The sequence below is a fragment of the Cololabis saira genome, chromosome 7, assembly GCF_033807715.1.
Source record: "Cololabis saira isolate AMF1-May2022 chromosome 7, fColSai1.1, whole genome shotgun sequence".
NCBI lineage: Eukaryota > Metazoa > Chordata > Actinopteri > Beloniformes > Belonidae > Cololabis > Cololabis saira.
The window spans coordinates 2,828,094-2,852,555 of record NC_084593.1 but is presented as its reverse complement, the minus strand read 5'-3'; the positions used below and the strand labels follow the sequence as shown (position 1 = coordinate 2,852,555).

General features: G+C 36.8%; 1 protein-coding gene across 1 annotated transcript in view; it reads right to left on the bottom strand.

Moving 5' to 3' along the window:
- LOC133446728 (nuclear cap-binding protein subunit 1) overlaps positions 1-23,704 on the bottom strand; it is a 45,865-nt gene extending 22,161 nt beyond the window's left edge. The window contains exons 1-16 of the mRNA XM_061724743.1: positions 23,519-23,704; positions 19,227-19,315; positions 17,316-17,416; positions 17,068-17,224; positions 16,878-16,985; positions 12,868-12,989; positions 11,846-11,915; positions 9,661-9,876; positions 9,415-9,512; positions 6,587-6,650; positions 6,393-6,503; positions 4,171-4,235; positions 2,969-3,031; positions 2,808-2,882; positions 1,997-2,100; positions 70-192 (exon numbers count right to left, since the gene is read on the bottom strand). Coding sequence (XP_061580727.1) covers positions 70-192; positions 1,997-2,100; positions 2,808-2,882; positions 2,969-3,031; positions 4,171-4,235; positions 6,393-6,503; positions 6,587-6,650; positions 9,415-9,512; positions 9,661-9,876; positions 11,846-11,915; positions 12,868-12,989; positions 16,878-16,985; positions 17,068-17,224; positions 17,316-17,416; positions 19,227-19,315; positions 23,519-23,552 — 1,600 coding nt within the window. The 5' untranslated portion in view covers positions 23,553-23,704. The remainder of the gene's footprint in view (positions 1-69; positions 193-1,996; positions 2,101-2,807; positions 2,883-2,968; positions 3,032-4,170; positions 4,236-6,392; positions 6,504-6,586; positions 6,651-9,414; positions 9,513-9,660; positions 9,877-11,845; positions 11,916-12,867; positions 12,990-16,877; positions 16,986-17,067; positions 17,225-17,315; positions 17,417-19,226; positions 19,316-23,518) is intronic.
- Between the last annotated feature and the right edge of the window lie 758 nt (positions 23,705-24,462).

Here is a 24,462-nt window from a genome sequence, read left to right as displayed (position 1 = left end):
CTGGCTGTTGCAGAACAAACAGAAAACGATGACGACAGAATAAATGCAGAGATAAAGTGGAGAACTCGCCGTCGTCGTCCTCCTGGTTGGGGTTGGGGACGTCTTTGAGGATTGTGAGGATTTCCTCGTTAGACGCTCGGTTCTTGATGGCGTTGGAGACGGTGATGGAGACGGGGTAACCTGGCAACGAAGCTGGAGGATGGAGGAGACGTTACTTTACAGAACGGAGTTGCTTCATCTCTCAATTAGTGATGCACCGATTGTTCAGTAACCGAAATTGTTCGGCCGAAAATGGCAAAAAAAACACTTTCGGTGTTCGGTGGAATAAGTGGGAAAAAAACCGAACAATTAATAACGGCGTTGTAAAATAAGGAAATAGACGGGCCGCTCCCGTAACTGTTGCACCACAAACATAAATCGAAAAGAATTTGACCTAACATTCACCAGGAGGTGGAACCAAAACAACATAATGCTGGTAAATTAAAAAATGTTCAGTTTTGATATATTGTTTCATATTATTATATTAAGTTATGAAATCTCATGGGATGTTAAACTATAGTATTATATATAATAGTATGGTGATATAATTTGGTTATATGTTATAATATTTTATACAAATTATGTTATATTAGGATATTACTATATTTATTATGCTATATTTATATGATATCATGCTACACCATTCCATTCTATGATGTGAAATGTCAATTTTATATTTTGTCTTACTTATTTTTTTTTTCTTCTTTATGTATTGTTTGTTTTCACTGAGTAAAAGCTAATGTCTCATATTTTTGCTGATCATAAGAAAAAAGGGTAGGCACTATAACAGGGGTCGGCAACCCAAAATGTTTTAGAGCCATATTGGACCAAAAACACAAAAAACTAATATGTCTGGAGCCGCAAAAAATGAAAAGTCTCGTATAAGTCTTATAATGCAGGCAAATGGCGAAAGGCAAAATGTCGAGAAAAAAGTCGAAATGTCGAGGAAAAAGTTGAAATGATGAGGAAAAAGACAAAATTTTGAGAAAAAAGTCAAAATGTCGAGATGAATGTTGAAGTACAATCTCGAGAAAAAAATCAAAATTTCGAGAAAAAAGTCAAAATTTCGAGAAAAAAAGTTGAAATGTCGAGAAAAAAGTCAAAATGTCGAGGAAAAAGTCAAAATTTCGAGAAAAAAGTCAAAATTTCGAGATAAATGTTGAAATGTACGAGAAAAAAGTTGAAATGTCGAGATTAAAAAGGAAAAGAAAAAGGAAGAAAAAAAAGGAAAAAAGAATAAAAAAAAGAATAAACAAAGAAAAAAGGAAAAAAAAATAGAAAAAAAAATGAAAAAATGGAAAAAAAAGGTTAAACATTTTTGAAAAAGCTCCAGGAGCCACTAGGGCGGCGCTAAAGAGCCACATGTGGCTCTAGAGCCGCGGGTTGCCGACCCCTGCACTATAAGCTACGGCTTCAGCCTACACCTTTTCGGCAAAAGAAATGTTTTTTTTTCTTCTTCCTTTTCATCTTGTTCTGTACAAGCCGAAATAAAGATTCATAACATAACATATGATAATTATTTATTTGTTTACTCTCAAATTAATATTCTCAATTTATGTATCTATTTTCATCATCTTATTTACACTCAAACACGGCACGCACACACATGTTGTCTTTTGTCGTTGTTTGCACTGTATGTTAATAAATAAATAAAAAAAAAAAAGTTCAGTTTTTTAGGTTCAATAAATATTTTCTACCTTGTAATTTTGTAAAAGATTTTTTTCTTTGAAAAGCCTAAATCAAATGTATTTGATTTATGCAATGGTGAAAAAATTGGCAAAATAAATGAAAAACTGCGAAGAACCATGTTCGGTATTATTCGGTATTCGGCCAAGTGTTTATTATTATTTTCGGTTTCGGCCACAAATTTCCATTTCGGTGCATCACTACTGTCAATCAATGGTTTAAGAGTCCTTCATAAACATGTTAATGAAGACAAACGTGTGGACTTTCTTACATGCACTCTCGTCTTCGTATTTAAAGGAAAAGAGGGGCTCGGCGGGGATGAGGGCGGAGAAGGTCGGGGGGACGATGTCCACTATCCGCTGATGGTAAGAAAGTCTATAAGAGAAGCAGCAAACCAAAAAACGTAATATTCAAACAAGATCTCGACCACGTTCAGAAGCCCCGGCTTCACAGAAAGCTCTCGCTTGAACTCCTGCGGTCCGTGGACTTCACGGCCATCCGTTTTTTGTTTTGAAATGACAAAATAAAAATAGAGAAATAATCCAAAATAATCAGTTTACCATCTTTTGTTTTGATAATAAAAAACAGAAAACGGATCGTTATCCATTATCCGTTATCTGATTTTATTGATGTGTTTGAAAATCTAAATTGGGAATTAAAACAGCGAGTGGAAAACTCTTTTCTCTATTTCCTATTCGTTTCCAAGGAAACTGAAAACAAGGATTGGACAAATAGGGGGATTGCACATGCGCAGTAATAAATGAAGAAAGTTGTTTCTGGTTGTTTTGTTGATCAGATTGAAAATTAACAGTTTTAGATTTTTTTTTAATGTTGAAACAGAAAATAAATCAAATATGAAACATGGGAGTGAAACATGAGTTTAATCTGTAATCTGTCTTCACTTCATGAAATCGGATAACGGATAATGGATAACGATCCGTTTTCCGTTTTTTATTATCAAAACAAAAGACGGGGAACGGATTATATCTCTATTTTTATTTTGTCATTTCAAAACAAAAAACGGATGGCCGCGAAGTCCACGGACTTCCTGCAGTCCTGCACGACGAGCAACGCGTCATTACCTCATAGACTTCTCCAGAACCTCCTTCACAAACTTGGGCTTGGGCTTCTCTAGATCCACGGTCAGGCAGTCGGCCCTGAGCAGAAAAGAGACACGCGTTCAGTTCTGTGATGTTTATGGTGAATAACGTGGTGGAACTCTCTCCAGCAGCCAGTCACCCACCAGTCATCCCAGCTCCATCGAAACTGGAAGTTACTCAAATGATGCGCAAACCAGTTGATAAATCTGTGAAGGGAAAAAAAGATGAGGTTAATTTTTTTTACATTAGTGGCAACAAACTAGGGATGTAACAATATTTTGTGTCAAAAAATGTTGCGATACAAAAACGTCACAAAACGTGCCGTGGAGGTGACAAACTGTATCTGATATTGGGTTATTAATATTAATCTATTGTGTTGACTAGTAACGACCGCGCCTCGACCCACGGACCTAAATCTTCCTCCGCTCAGAAGAAACTAGTCCCGTTTTGGTCCCGATCACGGGACTCTTGCAGGTTTTGAGCTCTGAACTTTTACTGATGTAAGTCTGGTGTAGAGTTAAGCCTTACCTTATTAAATTAAACCTTTTACTGATGTAAGGCTGGTGTAGAGTTAAGCCTTACCTTATTTAATTAAACCTTTTTGGGGTGGTGAGTAGGATAAACACGGGGAAACTTCTGCTGAGTTCCAGTGTACTTTAATGTCCCTCAACAGTGTAGGATTTTAGAACATCAACACAGCACCTAGTGCCGTACTGTGGCGTATCACTCCGCCCAATCTAAAACAGCCTAATCACTACAGATAAACTAGTCCCTGATTTACATCAGAATATAAAGAATATATTTATAAAATAATGAAATAACCTTCTTAACAAAAATAAATCTCCTCTTACACTTATAAGGTGAGCATGAATCAATCTGTTTTATTATGTAAAATTGTATGTATTTATTTACTTTTATTTATTTATTTAATTTTAGTTGTTAAATTTCTGGAAAAGAAAAAAGTCAAATCATACATGAGAGAAACTATTCAGTTTGTGGCTAAATATTTGTACTTGTCTGAAACTGAAGATCATAATGCAAACCTGACATTTACTTTTAGTTCAGTTTGTGGAAAATGGTTGGCCTGGCTTTCTCTTTAAAACTTAAACAGTTATAAAGCATTACAAACTGTAACAATAGGGCAAACGCACATCATTGTTTTGTATTTTGTGTCTTTCAAATAAAAGACCATTTTTTCCAGTCATATGTTCCTCATTCAAGGTTGTTAAAAAAATACTGTTATAATATTGTATCGTTATCGTGACCTCAATATTGTGTATCGTACCGTATCGTGACATTAGTGTTTCGTTACACCCCTACAACAAACCTTGAAGCCGTAACTCACCGGTCTATGCAGCTGCTGTTCATCGTGTCCAGTCTCATGTACAGCATCTCTGTGGCTTGAGCCAGCTAGCAGCCAGGTTAAGGTTCACACATTTATAGATAAATCCCAATAACACAAGGACTGACAACTTCAGCTGGGTTTCCAGAACAACATACTGCCAATTTTGATGGAAATGTCTAAAAAGCAGCTTGACAAAAATGTTACATGATACAGGTTTCCATAAATTACTGATGTCAGATATTAAAACACGGCTCTGTTAACAGGAACATTCCACCAAGTCCTTACCTTTAAGGTGCACAGGACACTTCAACGGACTTGTGGGAACATATTGTCCAACTGTGCACCTGAAGTAGAGTAATCCATCAGACAGAATACATCTAGTGGTAGTGGTGCGTTTAAGGCAGGGGTCGGCAACCCAACATGTTTTACAGCCGTATTAGGCCAAAAACAAACAACAAATATGTCTGGAGCCGCAAAAAATGAAAAGTCTTGTATCAGCCTTAGAGTGAAGAAACACATGCTGCATGTTTCTATATTAGTATTTGATTATGCACTTAAGTGGAAAGGTCGAGAATAAAGTCGAAATGTCAAGATTAAAAAGGAAAGGATGCAAAAAAGAGAAAAAAAGGAAAAAAGAGAAAAGAAAAAAGGAAAAAAGGAAAAAAAGAAAAAAAAAAAAGAAAAAGAAAAAGGAAAAAAAAAGGAAAAAAGAAGAAAAAAAAGGTCAAACATTTTTGAAAAAGCTCCAGGAGCCACTAGGGCGGCGCTAAAGAGCTGCATGCGGCTCGCCGACGCCTGGGTTAAGGGTATTAGTGACGGTGGGTGACACTTTTGCCGCTTTTCTTTCTCTTTCTCTCTTTCTCTCTTTCTTTCTTTCAAGGAGACTCATTTTCACATCGTGAGAGTTTAATTTGACCATTTGTAAGCTGATTGAGGTCTTTATAAAAGTGCTTGTGTTCTGTATAAGTATATACACTCACTGGCCACTTCACTGGGTAAACCAGGTCTAGCTGGGTCGGCATTTAAATCTAATTAGGGTCATTTTGCATTGTTAAAAATAATCAATTGAATGTTTAATCAAGATAAATGATTGATGAAGCCATTTCTCCACCCAGAGTTGCAGAGGAAGACGGTGCGTACACAGAAACTAGACTAAACGGGAGCAGAGGGATTTCTCAGGCGGCCTGTCCCGTTTCTGGTTTTTGATTAAAAGTTTAAAATTAATCTAGATCAGGGGTCGGCAACACAAAATGTTTTAGAACCATGTTGCACCAAAAACACAAAAAACAAACATGTCTGGAGCCGCAAAAAAATGAAAAGTCTTGTATCAGCCTTAGAATGAAGAAACACATGCTGTATGTTTCTATATTAGTAAGAACTGGGGGAGATTTTTTCATTATGCACTTCGAGAAAAAAGTCGAAATGTCGAGATTAATGTTGAAGTACAATCTTGAGAAAAAAGTCAAAATTTCGAGATTAAAAAGGAAAAATTAAGAAAAAAAAGGAAAAAGAAAAAGGGGGAAAAAAGAGAAAAAAGGGAAAGGGAGAAAAAAGAGAAAAAAGGGAGGAAAAAAAGAGAAAAAAGGGAGAGAAAAAAGAGAGAAAAAAGAGAAAAAGGGGAGAGAAAAAAAGAGAAGTGAAAGAGAAAAAGAGAAAAAGGGGGAAAAAAAGAGAAAAAAGGGGGGGAAAGAGAAAAAAGGGGGAAAAAGGAGAAAAAAAGAGAAAAAAAAGGGAGAAAAAAGAGAAAAAAAAGGGAAAAAAAGGAGAAAAAAAAAGAAAAAAAAGGAGAAAAAAAGAAAAAAAAAAAGAAAAAAAAAGGAATAAAAGAAAAGAAAAAAAAGGAAAAGAGGTCAAACATTTTTGAAAAAGCTAAATGTGGCTCTAGAGCCGCGGGTTGCCGAGCCCTGATCTAGATGTAGAAGGAACTATAAAAAGCAGCTGAAGTTGTTGTGAAGAACAAACTTAATGAGCTACACAAAAAATCCACATTATCATCTACAAAGGTCACAGTTTCACACATCCGATCTGCAACATTTCTAGACATGTTAGCACAAGAGAAGCTGTTGTTGCACTATCACGTCACAGTTGCATTGAGAGAAAGAAACCAAATGTTTTCCTACATTTTAAAAGAGAGAATAAAGCCTGAAGTTGGAATCCCCTCTACCTTTGAGCATTTGCACCCATCCATTTCTTCACTTGAACGTATAATCGATAAAGGATACGACTTGCGGCAGAGAGCCCGGCTGCAGTTTGCAGAGTTCGATAAGCAGCGCCGTGTACATGACGTCGATGTGTGGAGGCACGGGCAGCTGGAACAGCTGTCCAAATATCACCTGAAGCAAAGAAAAACAGTCCCCTCCATTAAAACGTCTTCAATTTTACTGAATAGAGCAAAAACAAATGAAAGACCATTTACCTCCACGATGTGATAGTTGAGCGGGATCTTATTTTTCCCCGGATAGCTGAGTAACTGGGCAGCACTAAGAGATAAAAGAATAAATAAACCAAGATAAAATACAACACCGGAGTAAGAGTTCTGGTACTGGTTCATTATTTACAGGACTGTCTCAGAAAATTAGAATATTGTGATAAAGTTCTTTATTTTCTGTAATGCAATTAAAAAGAGAAAAATGTCATACATTCTGGATTCTAGGGCTAATAGTCGACTAGTCACAGACTATTGAAACGATTAGTCGACTAATCGGATAATTAGTAATTTTTTTTTAATTTAGTATGAGGTTGCTTTAATTATGTGGCAAATGATAATAAACACAAGAAAGATGGTATATAGCGATGATATAGAGATGATATAGCGGGACTGTTATTACCATTACCGCCCGCAACGTGTGTTACACTCTCGCCCCTCCCGCAAAACTCATGAATTCCTGCCCGCACGGCGCACAATAGTAGAGATGCATTGTTTTAGTTTTATATATGCTCCCTCTGGGCTCTGTTCTCCGAAAGCATGACGTTTCTTTTCATTGTTTTGCCGATGATGTCCAAATCTACCTTCCTTTAAAGTTAAAGTGTAAGGACTCTCTGCAGCCTCTACTAGCTTGCCTTAAAGACATTAAGGTTTGGATGGAACAACATTTCTTGAATCTAAATGAAAATAAAACTGAGGTTATTGTGTTTGGGCATCCGGCTGTTTTTAACGACTCTGTTGATGCTCTGGGCCCCCTTGGTTCCAAAATGAATTCTTTTATTAAAAGCCTTGGTGTCATTTTTGATAGTGATTTTAAATTCGATAGACAGATTGGGTCTGTAGTTAAAGGTGCTTTTTTTCAGCTAAGGCTCCTGGCCAAAGTAAAGCCCTACTTATCTCCAAAAGACTTGGAGAGGGTCATTCACGCTTTTATTACATCACGGCTAGACTATTGCAACTCCTTGTACGTGGGCTTAGACCAGCGTTCTGTGCGACGCCTGCAGCTGGTGCAGAAGCTGCTGCACGACTCCTGACTGGAAGTAGAAAGCGTGACCACATTACCGGTTCTGGCCTCCCTGCACGGCTTCCTGTTCACTACAGAATTGATTTTAAGATTCTGCTGCTTGTTTTTAAATCACTGAATGGCTTGGCTCCCCAATACCTTAATGAACTTCTCCACTCTCACACACCAGCCAGAGCTCTGACGTCGTCAAGTCAGTTACTTTTAGACGTCCCGAAATCCAGGCTCAAAACTAGAGGTGACCGAGCTTTTGCGGTGGCTAAGCTAAGCTGTGGAATAGTTTGCCACTAAATGTTAGATCTGCCCAGACCCTAGTGGTTTTTAAGTCTTCTTTGAAAACTTATTTATTTTCTTTGGCTTTTAGTGTGTGACAAATTAGTTCCCCACATCTGTGTGAAGTGATTGTGCACTTTATGTGTCTGTTCTTTGTCGTCTATTCTTCTATTTTTTATTACTATTTTATTGATCATTTTAGTATGTTAGTGATTTTATTGTTTCTACACTGTTTACTGTGTTTTTCTTTTGGTATCGTTTTATTTTCTTGTATGCTATACAGCACTTTGGTCGACCTCTGTCGTTTTTAAATGTGCTTTATAAATAAAATTGACATTGACATTGTGTCTTCTCCCGTCCCGCAATAGAAATGCCCAGACAAATGTATCTGATTTAATGTTAACATGATCATTGTGGAGTTTGATGGATAATTGACAGTTCATAGTCACCTGACTGAAAGTTAGATGCAAATCCATCATTGTCATGTTCGCACAAGCCTTTTTTCGCTTTTCGCGCTGCATCAATTATGATTGAGGTTATAACGAGAGTAGCTGTGAGTGGCTCAAATAATACTAATAAATGACATAAAATAAACAAAGTTAAGAATTAAACGAATTAATTTAATAAATGAATGGCTTGGCCATTACATTGCTGTGGAGGGAGAGAAGCTGCTGACCGACTCCGTCCCAAATCCCGCGTTTCTCATCCAAGTTACACTAAACGCAGTTTCTCCAGATATCTGACTTAATTTAAATTACTTTTGTCAGGCACAGTCAGGCATAACGTTAAAGCTCTCTTTTAAAGCCAAAATACGCTTAATATCTTACCAAGGCGGGTCCGTTTCATTCAACAGTCTGACGTGCATTCTCAAATGCATCACCGGCGTGCTCCGTGATGAGGAAGGTCGGCTTTGCAAACCTTGCAAGTAATCTTTTTATTCGCCGTATCGAGGCTAAAATGCTCCCAAACTTTTGAAGTTTTATTACCCGCAGCTGCTGAGACGCCATCGTGCACGCGCGACTCTCGGCAGAGATTGTATTGAAGTGAGACGCCGCACTCCGTTGGAAAAACACGTCTGGCGACAATTGTCGACAATGGAATTAATTGTCGACAAATTTGATTATCGTTTTTTGTCGACGTCGACGAATCGTTGCAGCCCTGCTGGATTCATTACAAATCAACTGAAATATTGCAAGCCTTTTATTATTTTAATATTACTGATTATGGCTTACAGTTTAAGATTAAGATTCCCAGAATATTCAAATTTTTTGAGATAGGATATTTGAGTTTTCTTAAGCTGTAAGCCATGATCAGCAATATTAAAATAATAAAAGGCTTGCAATATTTCAGTTGATTTGTAATGAATCCAGAATGTATGACATTTTTGTTTTTGTAACTGCATTACAGAAAATCACAAAATTCAAATTTTCTGAGACAGTCCTGTATGTACATTCAGTGAGTGAATATTATGAAAGTAAAATATATATTGTATAAAAGTAAGAAAGCGACAGGGCTCAGCACCCACCAGGTCTTCCTCTCTTTCCAGTGAGTTTTGATAATACAGTGCAGGTTTTCTTCTATGACAAATCTCTCCACAGAATGGCTGCCGGGCATGACGGGTCCCTGCAGACGGAGAACAAAGACGATAGGGGGTTAGCTGAGGCGCTGGCGCTATGAGTTCCACATTCACAAGTCAGTTTGATGAGGAAAATGTTGCACTCTTCTCCTCTCTTTGTTCTCTCCCCGTGATCACGAGGAGCGGCTAACGAACCTCTGGGGCGTCGGTGTAGTCGAACATGCGGAAGACGACCCGGGGCATGGGGTACTGGGCGTCGGGCATGTGTCCCGGCGGGGTGAAGGGCGGCAGGTTGTGCTGCAGCGCCTCGCACAGGACGCTGTCGAAGGCGATGTACGGACGCAGGACGTGGCGCTCCTGCCAGCGGTCTTTCTTCAGCTTCTGAATCTGAGCCCACAGGCAGTCCAAGTACTGGAACAAACACGGAGAGAGAGAGAGAACAGCTCAATATTTGGCTATAGTCAATTTTCATTTCATTTTATTCCTTTATTTAATTCAAAAAATAAAAAAAAACATTACAAATACAAACACAAATGTTCATAAATAGTGAATGAAAAGGGAGCAGAAAGAAGAAGAATCTTATCTAATCTGCCCCTTTTTCCAAGAAATAAATTCACAAATAAATTAAAAATTTTAAAAACAACAACTAAGTAAATAAAAAACTAAAATAAAATAAAATGACCTCCGTCTATGGGGATGTCAATCAAACGTAACTAACATATTTCATTATATTTACTTAACATACAGGCTTTAATTGTTCTTTTGAATGTAATGTTTGATTTGGATTCTTTGTTTTCTTTATTCAGATTGTTCCATAAACTGATTCCTTTCACAGAAACACAACGTTCCATTAATTTAGTCCTGAATCTTGTTTTTTAAAATCTCTGTTCCTTTTAAGTTATACTTGCTTTCTCTTTTTTCAAATCTTTTCTGAATGTTGATTGGTAAAGTTTTTTTATGAGCTTCAAACATAATTTGCAGAATACTATAATCTACTAATTCATGAAATTTCAACAATTTTAACTGAAGGAATAATGGATTTGTTGGATCTCTATATCGTTTTATACTGATTGTTCTTATGGCTCTTTTTTTGCAAAATGAATGATAAAGCAAGAAAAAACCTGTTTTTCATAATAGGTCCCCTTTAAGATATAAATTTGGGTTTGTATATTGTTAATATTCAAGAGGCCAAATCAGATGAAGGTTCTCATGTAAACAGCCTATCTGTTTTTTTTTTTTAGTTTGAAATACACATTTATTCTTTGGGGGTTAAAAAAATATAGGCAAGAAAATAATAAAATAAAAATCGGCAATCCGGACTCCAGAAGGAATCTGTAGTTTAGTTACAACACCGTATCTTCTTTACAACAGTCCGTCTCAATTATATGATGTTGTGGAAACATTTCATGTAGCACTGATTAAAAACAAGATTAATCTCGGGGCACTTTACTGTTGTATTAAATAATTAAATTAAATTAAATCCAGTTCTCAGCTGAATGCGAACCAATTCAGTATAATAGGATTTACAGTCAAACGTTAGTTTTAATCTTCTGCTTGATGTTTATTTTATAGAGTAAAATCAACTGTAAAGGAGTTCAGTGCATTTGTGCATTTGTTTTGGGAATGTGATCTTTTAATAAGTTTCTGGAAATCAATTCATTCCGTCACACAATCAGTTTTCGAAATGAATTTTGAGTTAAGCTCCAATTTGTATTTATTAAATGATACACTGGATCTTCAGTTAGACCGGAAATAAAGCAGGATATTAATTATGATCACATACTTCGCTAAGAAATGCACTTTTACTTTGGAAAGATGATTCCCCTCCAAATTTCAAGTTTTTTTTGGATCAAATTTCATTTTTTTTTACCATTGGAAAAATTAACTTTGGAAAAATACAACTGTTTTCAAATCTTTCAAGAATTTTGGTCTCTATTATTTTCAAAACTGGAGAATTTTTCCAAGGGGAACAATGAGTATCTCTATTTTTGAACTGGTGCCTTATATGTATGTATGTTTGTATAGATATATATATATATAGTTTGATATCGCTGTTGCTGCCATTTTTTATATATATATATATTTATTTAATTTTGTTTCCCTTAATGTATGATTTTATTTATTTTTTATTAAAGATAAATAAAAATATGTATCTTTTTTCTTTCCCCTGGGCAATTATGGGGAGGGTAGGAATGTGGGTAAAATAGAAATCGTGAATGTGAAAATGTGAATTGTGAAAATTATTGTGAAAGTAAAGGAGTTCAGTATCATTTAGGATTTTTTTCCTCTTTCATAATTAACATCATGGATTTAATTTTTAATTTTTTAGACTAGCTGGTTTTAAACACCGTGGACCTTAAACCAACCCCCAGTTTCTCACCTCTTCCTGGGGATGAGGCTTCTCAGCCGTCCACACCTGCAGCATGGGGACGTGGGTCTTCACTCTCCCCCTGGAAAGTGATGACGGCAGAGAAAATTAGGGGATAGAAGTAAAGAATTGAAGATAAGACCAGTACTGGAGTTGAGGGGGGATTAAGGGGGATGGCATCCCCCCCCTGAAATAAAAACGGTCCAAATCATCCCCCCTGAAATAAAAACGGTCCAAATCATCCCCCCCCTGAAATAAAAACGGTCCAAATCATCCCCCCTGTAAAACTGCCATCCCTCCTTTCCATCCCTTATGTCATTTCATCAATGAATGTGGTTTTACTGCTATTTCAACATTTAGAGTCATCACCAGAAAAATAACACCAGAAAAATAACTTATTTGACAATTTTCACCTGTTTCAAGTAAATTTTCACTTGAAATAAGTAGAAAAATCTGCCAGTGGAACAAGATTTATCTTCTCATTACAAGCAAAAAAATCTTGTTCCACTGGCAGATTTTTCTACTTATTTTAAGTGAAAATCTACTTGAAACAGGTGAAAATTGTTGTTTTTTCCAGTGATGAGTCTTGTTTTAAGTGTAATGAGATTTTTTTACTAAAATGAGACATTTTAACTAGAAATAAGACAAATATTCTTGTTAAGATTGTGAGTTTTTGCAGTGATCCATTTTACTTATCCTGTGAAGGACAGAGTCATATTGATAAGTTCAGAAAGTGTTTTTTATTGTTGTGTTTTGATGTATTTGATGTAAGCCCAGTGGATATTTAAAGCTTACAGAAGGCTGCATTTAACTGCTGCTATGTCATTCCTGCAGTATTTCTGCAGCTGTTTTGGTCACTGCTATTATTTGTAATATATTATATTATTTGTAATCAGCACAAATTATCTGTCCCCATATGATAAAATCCACCATCCCCCCTGATTTTATTTTACAACTCCAGTACTGGATAAGACCACAGATCACGGGCAACGACACAAACGAGAGATTGTGCAGAAACAAGACAAACGTCTCACTTGAGGTATCCTTCGATCTGGCTCAGCAGTCGGTCCATTTCAACATCCTTCTTCTCGTAAAGCTCCTTACCGACCCAGGGCAGACACGACAGGACGACGTACACGAACCAGTCGGACCGAACCTGAGGAAGCAGAGGAGCCGCGGTTACAACACCTCGTAACGCAAACGGGTTCCTCAGGAGCTGACGGGGTCTTAGTTCTCGTTAAAGCTCAGGATTTTCCTTGTGTGTGCATTAGGGATGGGCAATATTTTACCGTTCACGATAAACCGTCAAAAAAATTCCCCACGGTAAGAATTTGTATCTCGCGGTAAAAACTATAAATTCCCGTTGATGACGTTTTTGTGTAAAACTGATTTATGGTTCTGTGTTAAATCCACGCACAACGTACGTGAAGGAAGGAAGGAAGGAAGGAAGGAAGGAAGGAAGGAAGGAAGGAAGGAAGGAAGGAAGGAAGGAAGGAAGGAAGGAAGGAAGGAAGGAAGGAAGGAAGGAAGGAAGGAAGGAAGGAAGGAAGGAAATGAGTCAGAAAGAAAGAAAGAAAGAAAGAAAGAAAGAAAGAAAGAAAGATAAATTCCCGTTGATGAGGTTTTTGTGTAACAAACATGGTGGATCTGAGAGAGAGATAGATTTAAAGTTACAAAGGTGGAGTTGAATTGGTATTTTTTTTATTGTAATTTTCATCGTTATCGGGATAAATGCCAGAAATTATCGTGATACATTTTTTAGTCCATACCGCCCATCCCTAGTGTGCATTGGGACAAAGTTCTGTTGTAATAGACGCTATATAAATAAAATTGAATTGGGACCAATTAATTACGTGAATAGAAAAAGATGAAACATATTCATCTTTGTTACAATTTAAACAGAAACGTCAGCAAAAGGTAAAAAAAAAACAACTGTCTGCTCAATGATTTCATTCAAGGGGTGTTTTCTGACATAATTACTATATTTTAACATTAAATTATCATCCAATACCTGACAAGAGGCTCAAAATAGGCATAAATGTTAAGGCAAAGCTTCCTTAAAGGATCCACATTTAACAGGATTATCTATGGTGAGATCACTGACTCTGTCCTTAGTACAAGATGCACATTCCTGCAGGAATCCAACTAAGTAAAAAGACACTTAAACGGGACCTACTATGGCATCTAATCCCTATTTTAAACAGGCCTTGAATGTCTTAAAAACAAGTTTTTGATTGTTTTTGCTAAATAAATTAGAAATTCAGCCTCTGATCCATGTCTTTATCTTCCCATTCTCTAACCTCATTATCTATGCAGGATTCTGAGTGGGCGGGGCTATGATAATGAGGCTCTGTGCTGATTGGCTGCCTGAATGACGCGATACACCGCTACGAAAAAATGGCGGAAGCTCCGGCCGGTGGAGTTAAGCCGGGCAGACACTGTGCGATTATCGGCTTGTTTTGATCCGATTTTCCAGTCGTGCGACTATTTTTTGGATCGGGACTGATTTTGACCCAATCGTTGCTCGTGCCTCGTGCAGTAAACGTGGGGTAACGACGAGAGATTAACACCTCACGACGAGAGATTAACACCTCACGACGAGCTCCCGATCACAAATCGTGAGGTCGCAAGAAAATCAAGCGTGTTTGAAATCCTGGTCGCTCCTCGTGAAGGAATCACAGTTGAAGCAGCTACGACCCGATTTACCTCATCCTTTCGCAGAGAGCATGCGCAATCTCTGATGTCACGTCAAAAACTATTATTTGTAGTTTAAGTGTTGCAAATTCACATTACAAATCATGTATTAATAGCAAAAAAAGAGCGCATTTCCACGTACGGGGCGCGTCGCCGCGTACCCTACGCCGTAGGCTCTGCGTTGGTGTAACGCGGAACCATAAATCAGCCTTTAGTGTGTGCACTGTCTGCTGTTCGGCTGCTGCTCTTTTTTCTCTTCTCACTTTGCTGGGACGTCGGGTCCCTCCGCCGAGACACAACTTTTGCTGTATGCGTTCTTTGTTGTGTCAAAAAATGATGTGCAGTGCACACACCCAATCAGAAACGGTACAGATATTTGGGGATTTTTGTATATATATGTATATATATATATATATATATATATATATAAAATTATAAAAAAATAAAGGATCCGATAACCTTTGATCGGGTGGGCAGGACGCACGTTTGGGTTGGAACAGCCCACCCCTGCCCCAAAACCGGCCTCTAGTTCCAGTACACAGAGGTCCGACGGGAGGATTATGAACGTATAGTGTGAGCAGACGGAGCATCAGAGCATCGGCTCGTACAGTGTGAGAACATAAATCGTGGGCTCTGAACTTTTGAACTCCGCAATCTAGTCGTGCAGTTTGAGATGGGGCTGAATCAAACGATTTAAAATATCGCACAGTGTATGCCCGGCTTTAGTTGTGGCCGTGGTTTCACGCATCAGAGGCCAACCGACGTAAATCGCATTTTGGTTCCGTAACTTTGTGGAGCAGAATCTTATTGGCTCGTAGATCCACATCACACTGGACGATCATCCGGGCGGCTGTACAGACTCTGCAGAATCTGGTTGTTTCCTCCTTCTCTGAGTTGGCAGTAGGAATGGGTGATATTTTACCGTTCACGATTTACTGTCAAAAAAATTCCCCACGGAAAGAATTTGTCATCTCGCGGTAAAAACGATAAATTCCCGTTGATGACGTTTTTGTGTAAAGCCGCGTAACCTACGCCGTAGGCTCTGTGTCGATTTAACGCAGAACCATAAATCAGCCCTAACAAACATGGCGAAGGCGGATCTGAGAGCGAGGAGCTCGTTGTTAAACGAGGCTCCAGCTCCGTTATCTGGAACTGGTTTGGATTTAAAAACAGTGACGAGGAGCAAACATCATCTATTATATGCAGAGTCTGCAAAAAACAGCGAGTGCAAAGGATGGCAATATATTTTGGTCTTCATCATGTTGTCTTTTGCACTATTTTGTTACCCAACAGAAGGAAATGGTTGTTACATTTTTATATAACGTTTGACTATTACGAAAAAAAAATGTCAATAGTATCTAATTTGTGGTATGTTCCAACCACAGGTTAATTTGCACATTTTGTTTATATTAAAAGAGGTCATCACTGATAGGGTTTTATTTTCAGTGAACTTTTATTTATTTGTCCTGTTTCTTTATTTATCTGGTTGTATTTTTTTATACTTTGTGATTTTATAAGCTAAGAAAACTTGAACGACAATGGTACTAGTCGCCTCTGTACATTCTGATAGGTGCAGAGCTTCTCTAATGGTACTAGGGCTGGGCGATATATCGAGATTTTAATATATATCGATATATTTTCAAACGCGATATGGTACGAGACAATATCGTTTATATCGATTTAAAAAAAAAAAAAACTTTTTTTTTTTTTTATGATTTTGATATAGCTTATTTTGTGACAAATTGACTTGAATGTTTTATTTGAGATTTGTACAAATGTTTTGTTATTTGCACAACTGTCAACCTCAGTGGAAAGTCTGCCTGTTACTGTCTACATTGTATTAATTGTACAGTGTATTTTAATTTAATTGTTATGCAGGAAAGGGATATTTGTTTTATTTTATTCAAGAAGCATTTTTATTTTATATATGCAGGCAGTTTATTTTTATTTAATTTGTTTTATACATGTTGATATTGTGCAGACCTCTGTTAATAAAGGAACCTGTGTGACATTTGGCACGAGGCTTTGTATTAAAACTCACTGTTTTTTTAAGGGTTTGCCTCAGAAAAAAATGAAGCTAACAGAGATGCTAACAGAGATGCTAACAGAGATGCTAACAGAGATGCTAACAGAGATGCTAACAGAGATGCTATGCTATAATGCTTTGGGGGAAACCCCAATTATGGCACAGAAAAAATATCGAGATATATATCGAGTATCAACATTCAGCTAGAAAATATCGAGATATGACTTTTGGTCCATATCGCCCAGCCCTAAATGGTACCAATGACTACAACAATTTGGCTACTTTAATTACATTAATACCACTTCACATGTAACATTAACCTACCTGAGGAACATCTTCCTCTTGAATAACACTGACAAAATTTTCAAACATGGCCACCATGGAAGGAGCAGCAATCACGTGGCAGTTAACCAAGTCTGACAGGAAACGCACCTGAAAGGAAAAGTAAATCATAATAATAATTCAATCATAGTAAAACACAAGCTGGAATGAGATTTAGTGTAAACTAACATACCAGGTAAAGCGCTTCGTTGTACAAGTTATTTTTCAGGGTCTCCTTCAGCTGCCTTATCATGGCCTCCACAAACTCGCCCCCAAAGTTATAGTTCCTGGCGTTTAGGAGGCCGACTAGCGTCGTGTAGACGGTCAGCTTCTCGGGCAGGATCCGGGCGCTGTCGACACAGGACACTTGAGTGAGAACTGAGCTGTGAGAGGCGTTTTCTCTGGGTTTACCCGTCAGTGCGGGGAAACTGAAGAACTTACACCGAACATAAAATACGCAGGATCTTGTTTTTGTAGTTGGGAAGGTCGGCCTCTAAGACGCCCGCCAGGCCCTCCAGGTTGCTCTCCAGGGACGATGTGCTCTGTAACAATAAATACAATCAAAATGGAAACAATTCAGCTGTTTTAATATTACAGAACTAACTCAGGAGGAAATAGACCAAACAAGAACTACAGGACTATCTCAGGAAATTTGAATATTGTGATTTTCTGTAATGCAATTAAAAAAAACAAAAATGTCATACATTCTGGATTCATTACAAATCAACTGAAATATTGCAAGCCTTTTATTATTTTAATATTGCTGATTATGGATTACAGCTTAAGAAAACTAAAATATCCTATTTAAAAAAAATTAGAATATTGAATGAATGAATGAATGAATGAATGTTTATTTCGTTCAGCAGCAACATCATAAAAAAAGAACAAACATGAACAAAACAGAAAAAATAAATTAAACTATGGCTGAACGAAAAGGGTTTGGCAGAAGCATAGCTTTTAGGCGCCAAACCCTTGTTTACTATTCAAAATTTGACAAACAAACAAAACATATTCTAGTAATACAGTACTTTATAGTACTACAACAATGTATATTAACATATATCCCAAACTTTACCAAAATTACACAAGAATACACTACTATGATTGCACACATAATTATATAAATATATCTACACATGCATACCTTCTTGCATGCATACATACATACACACCCTACAGATATACCCGAATACACACCCACATACATACCCATGCATGCACATGTAGCCATAAACACAAGGATTATGTACCCAAATAATCCAAACTACTATTAACTTAACGAGAAAAAAAATAAAGTAATAAACTATAACATTTTATACTTTTCAAAAGTGCACCATTTAAACTTTTTTTTCAACTGGACAACACTTTTACTATCTTTTATTTCGTCTGGTAAACTATTCCACATTTTTACTCCATAGACTGAAATACACATTGTTTTTAGCGTGGTACGAGCACTTGGTTGTTTAAATTTCCCCTTCCCTCTGAGGTTATACTTTCCGTCCCTTTCCGCAAACATTTTTTGAAGATTTCCTGGAAGTACGTTATTCCATATTCTGGGAATCTTAATCTTAAACCATAATCAGCAATATTAAAATAATAAAAGGCTTGCAATATTTCAGTTGATTTGTAATGAACGCAGAATGTATGACATTTTAGTTTTTTTTTTAATTGCATTACAGAAAATAAAGAACTTTATCACAATATTCTAATTTTCTGAGACAGTCCTGTAAGTGCCTTTAGGAAATAGCATGCAACTAAAAAAAATAATTAAAAAAATGCAGCATTTATCCAATGAGGTAACGTGTTGTTTAAAACAGTGTCTCCCAACCTGGGCATGTTAAATAAATAAAAAAAATCATAATAACACACCTAATGGAATACTGTAATCCAAGTCTGTATAAACCCACTTAGTATTTTATTTATTCATACTACTACTCTGACAGGTTTTTGAAGGAAAAATGTTGAAAAATCTTGCTCTCATATTAAAAAGACACATTTTTCAGAAATTATTTTATGTTTTTGTTTGTATTTTATACATTGGTGACACAAAATGAAGGCGAAAAAAAAAAGAAGTCATATCTGTACAGGGTAAACCAAAGAGAAATGTATCAAAAAAACATAATTAAATGTTCATTTTTTCAATTAAAGATTCGTAACGAATCGCTTTACTCTATTGGTGCTAGTACGTACGGGTCGGGGGGCCGGCTGGTCTTAGACACAAGTAGGGAAACAAGGAAAAAAGGTTGGGAACCAGGGGTTTAAAAGATGCAAGGTCAAGCAGAAAGCGTTCAAATGAAATATATCCTGAAGCTTCTCATACTGAAAGTATTTCTCGTTCTGTAATGTTCTTACTTTTTCTCCCACACGACATATCAGTGATTCCAGACGGTCCTCGATCTCAATGGGCTCCGATGTTCTCCTCCTTTTATGGGCTTGACCCCCTGGAAAGGACCAACAAAGCAATTACAAATCAAACAACTCCACCCCATCTCACCATAATAAAGAACATGTGAAAAACACTGAACTGCAACACAAATAAAAGGTGTTGTCCATTAATCGAATAAAAGAAACCAGGGTCTTAATGTGAGAGGGACAAATTAAAACCAAAGAAACCCTCAGTGACATTCTCTGACTGGCCGTGGACATGAAACACGCTACTTTTGATAAGGATGCAACATTTCATTGCTTATAGGGCTGAAACGATTCCTCGAATAATTTGAGTAATTCGATTACAAAAAATGGTCGAGGAATTTTCTCTGCCTCGAGGAATCGTTTAGTTTTGCAGCTCAAAGTATTGGTATTTCGCCCGGACTAAGTTTAATGCGGCACAGCGCGCTGACGCCGCCCACGTAAAGGAAGAAGAAAGAGGAGGATGTGTTTGGTTTTTGGAACGTCGTGCTCAGGCGGAGACACATGTAACTCAGTGCTTAACTTTTATTTTTAATCCACTCTATATTCTTCTGGTCCGTTCTCCTATATGTTCCCCCTCTAACCCGGTACATACATAGGTTCCTCTAAACATCTGTTCCCGCTACAGTTTTAACTAAAAGAAAAGGCAGAAAATGTCAGAAAAATAAAAACGTAATAAAGCTAACTGGGTAGTTTTCAGTTTTATCTCTGTAGTCATTCATGGATAAAACAAGCAGCACTGGTGCCTAATGTGCTCCAATAGAGCAGGAATCAGAAGTTTATTTTGAACACTGCCAAAACTCAAAATCTTATACTTTAACTTAAAACTTAACTAGAACTTAAAATTTGCTTGACACAAATGAAAGTTCAATTGAAACACGTGGGAAAAACACCTAACCTTTTAAGTGATGTGTGTTATCAGGTGTAATGGCATTTTTAGGTTAGAAATAAGAACATTTCTTGGTAAGATCCTTAGTTTTTTGAGTGAAGGCAGTGAATTTGGTCGACTGGTGTAAGTTGAGGGTTTTTAAATGCACAGCCATGAACCTACTGGATTATATAATTTAGTCTTAGTGATGTCAATTACTGTAATTGTCAATATCACTCCAAGACTGATTAGATTTTAACTTTATTTCACTCTCCATCGAATTGTGTACACAATATCTGGCTGCTCGGCAGTAAGGGTTTAACTGCATTTCTGTTTGATCCAGAGCAATTATTATTTTGCTGCTGTTTATTTAATGAAAATGACCAGAGGAGAGAGTGGTGCAGCTCTTCAGCAGGTAGTCAGTTATCCCTGAAACAGACCTTTGACCTTTGACGAAGACCAACATAAGTTGTCCTTAAAGTGCAGTTCTGTAACCAAGTACGCGTGTCCTTCCTTGGCATCAAAAGCAGAGACGTTTCTGGGTGACAGTAACTTCTGTTTTGAGTCTTATCTTATCCAGAAACAGTGGTATCACCAGACCCTCAGAAGCAGCTTGTGTGTGTGTGATCATGTCAACGCAGCGTGATATCCTGTCCTAATCCAAAATCCTCCCTTGTGTTTATATAAAAAGGTACGAGTAGGAGTAATGGGAACAATGCTTCTAAGTGAGATACCTGCAGCCTCAAATATTAAGAACAGACTTGTGGATCTTATTTCCAAATTCAACACACCACAAAATAAAAGCTTACGTTTCACAAGGCTGCTGTGATTTAAATGATTTGGGCAGATTTGGCGACCCTGCAAGTTTCTGGTTGCCTTGAGCATTTTGAAAAGAGTGAACTGTCATGCACAAAGCTGAAGGAGAGGCAGCGGTAAAAGTGCACAAAACACAAGCTGGTTCAGAACACAAATACTGGCTGGAATTGGACTTGTCACATGCAGTCTAGGCTTCTGGTACAAAGATGACCTGGGATTTCTACACTTCCTGACCAAGCAGTGGATCCACATTTGTATCTCAATCTCAATCCTGGACAGTGTAAGCTGGGTGAAGAACTGAGTCGGCCTCTAGAGTAGGATTGGGCGATATTTTACCGTTCACGATATACCGTCAAAAAAATTCCCTGCGGTACGAATTTGTAAATTCACGGTAAAAAGGATAAATTCACGTTTGACGTTTTTGTGTAACAAACATGGCGGAAGGCGGATCTGAGAGCTCCGTTATCTGGAACTGGTTTGGATTTATAAAGAGAGACGAGGAGCAAACATCATCTATTATCTTCAGAGTCTGCAAAAACAGAAGGAAATGGTTGTTACATTTTCATATAACGTTTGACTATTAGGAAAAAAAATTGCAATAGTATCTAATTTGTGGCATGTTCCAACCACAGGTTAATTTGCACATTTTATTTATATTAGAAGAGGTCATCACTGATAGGATTTTATTGTCAGTGAACTTTTATTTATTTGTCCTGTTTCTTTAGCAAGTTGTATTTTTTTCCTACTTTGTGATTTTATAAGCTAAGAAAACGTGTTTTGGGAGCTCCAAAGACTGAATGTGGTGATAGATTTATCGTTACAAAGGTGGAGTTGAATTGGTATTTTTTTTTTTTTTTTTTTTAAATCGTAATTTTTATCGTTATCGGGATAAATGCCAGAAATTATCGTGATAATTTTTTTGTCCATACCGCCCATCCCTACTCTAGAGGCAGAGAAAGAGGCTACAGAGTTCCAGAATGGATACTGTGCTTCCACAACTACTTCCATGATCCTCTACCTAAACAGATCACAGCGAGATGACAGAGACTATTTATCCACCTACTTTAATATCCAAACAGTCTCACTTGCTGCAACTATTCACTCACAAAAATAAAGCAAGGCAGTCCAGTGAAAGTGAAAGTTGGGCCTTGAGAAAAGCACAACAACCCAGGAAGCAACATTTACTGGGAGCATCATCAGACTCCTGCTCCAGTCATGAAGATGATGAGGAGCACCAGATTAATCAAATGGCCGAAATTGAAGTCTAAATTTATTGTGGAGAACATCCTCAGTCCAAGAAATAATCTGCTGTCTTAATGTAAAATGAATGCAACCCAACCCTGACAAAGGCCTTGATGTGTTTGGTTTCTAAAGCATCAAAAGCACAAAACAGGATGTTTAACTGAGGTAGGAGATAAAAATCTTATTGTTTTTTTTGTAAGGGTTTTTGTTTCGGTAGTCACGGCAGATACAGAGATAAGGTCTCAACCACCAAAAAAATAAAATAAACGAATTATTATTAATGCTGGTACACATTAATTGAGGGGGGATGAAGAATCCTATGCTTAAGAGTCAGCCAGCCTGATGTAACTGTGGTTTTTTTTAAATGTTTTTGCTGTTGTTTTGTTTCTCTGATGCTGATGTTTTATATTATGATAGGTGACATCTGATCACTTTTATCACTGATGCTGATCTTTGTCTGATACATTATTTTATGTGTTATACCCAGTACTGGAGTTGAGTGGGGATGGCATCTCTCCTGAAATAAAAACGGTCCAAATCATCCCCCCTGAAATAAAAACGGTCCAAATAACCCCCCCCTGAAATAAAAACGGTCCAAATCATCCCCCCTGTAAAACTGCCATCCCTCCTTTCCATCCCTTATGTCATTTCATCAATGAATGTGGTTTTACTGCTATTTCAACATTTAGAGTCATCACCAGAAAAATAACACCAGAAAAATAACTTATTTGACAATTTTCACCTGTTTCAAGTAAATTTTCACTTGAAATAAGTAGGAAAATCTGCCAGTGGGACAAGATTTATCTTCTTATTACAAGCAAAAAAATCTTGTTCCACTTGCAGATTTTTCTACTTATTTCAAGTGAAAATCTACTTGAAACAGGTGAAAATTGTTGTTTTTTCCAGTGATGAGTCTTGTTTTAAGTGTAATGAGATTTTTTTTACTAAAATGAGACATTTTAACTAGAAATAAGACAAATATTCTTGTTAAGATTGTGAGTTTTTGCAGTGATCCATTTTACTTATCCTGTGAAGGACAGAGTCATATTGATAAGTTCAGAAAAGTGTTTTTTATTGTTGTGTTTTGATGTATTTGATGTAAGCCCAGTGGATATTTAAAGCTTACAAATATAAAGCTATAAACCTCGTCTTATCGCGCAGAAAACAGTGCAAAGCGGTTTGTTTGGTATTTCATTTGTAATATTTCTGTTTTTCTTTAGATAAAGCATAAATAAGAAACGTGAACGTAAAGAACCAACGTGCGTGTGAGCGCTAGCGTTAGCCTAGCCGCCGCTAGCTGTTTTCTCACCGTCGTTCTCGTCGCTGTGTCGTCTCCTGGACATCTTAACCCCTGCTCGGTGCACACGCGCGGTAGTCCAAACACCAATATATATATATATATGTAAATATATATATATGTATTTACGGGGTAAAAGGAAGAAAGAAACAGAAAAGCTTGAGCGGGCTCTGCAGATCACGCCGCTATGAAATAACAGCGTCTCATTCAACTGAAGCACTTCCGGGTCACGCGGGGTCAGCGGAAATGCAACGTTTTATTTTTATTTTATTTATTTATTTATGATTTTTTTTTTCCTTTTTACTGTTTGTTGTCGATTTATTTTGAAAGAGATAATAGAATGTTTTTTTAAATTACTTAATTTAACAAGAAGAATGACAAAACGTGTTCTTAATTTTTTTAACCCTTTGTTTATTGTCGATTTATTTTGAAAGAGATAATAGGATGTACTTTAAAAAAAATGAATTACCTTATTTAACAAGACACATTACAAACTCATGGTGCAACGTTTTCTTTTTTTGCCCTTTTAACTGTTTATTGTCGATTTATTTTGAAAGAGATAATAGGATGTATTTTTTTAATTCATTTTTTCTTGTTATTAATCAATTGTATCGTCTCAAAATACATTTTGAAATCAACTTTAAAATAAATAAATCGGCTTTTGTAGAACAACATCCGGTCAGCTCCTGACGTCTTGCTTGCTCTTTTATTTTATTTATTTATTTATGATTTTTTTTCTCCTTTTTACTGTTTGTTGTCGATTTATTTTGAAAGAGATAATAGGATGTATTTTTTTTATTTTTTTTTAATTACTTAATTTAACAAGAAGAGCACCTCTCACTTTTGTATTTCTTTTGTATAATTTTTTTCTTGTATTTTTTGTATTTTTTGTCTGTTAAAATTGTAAACAGGTTATACTTATTCTTATTTTTATTCAGAATTGTCCTCTCACTACC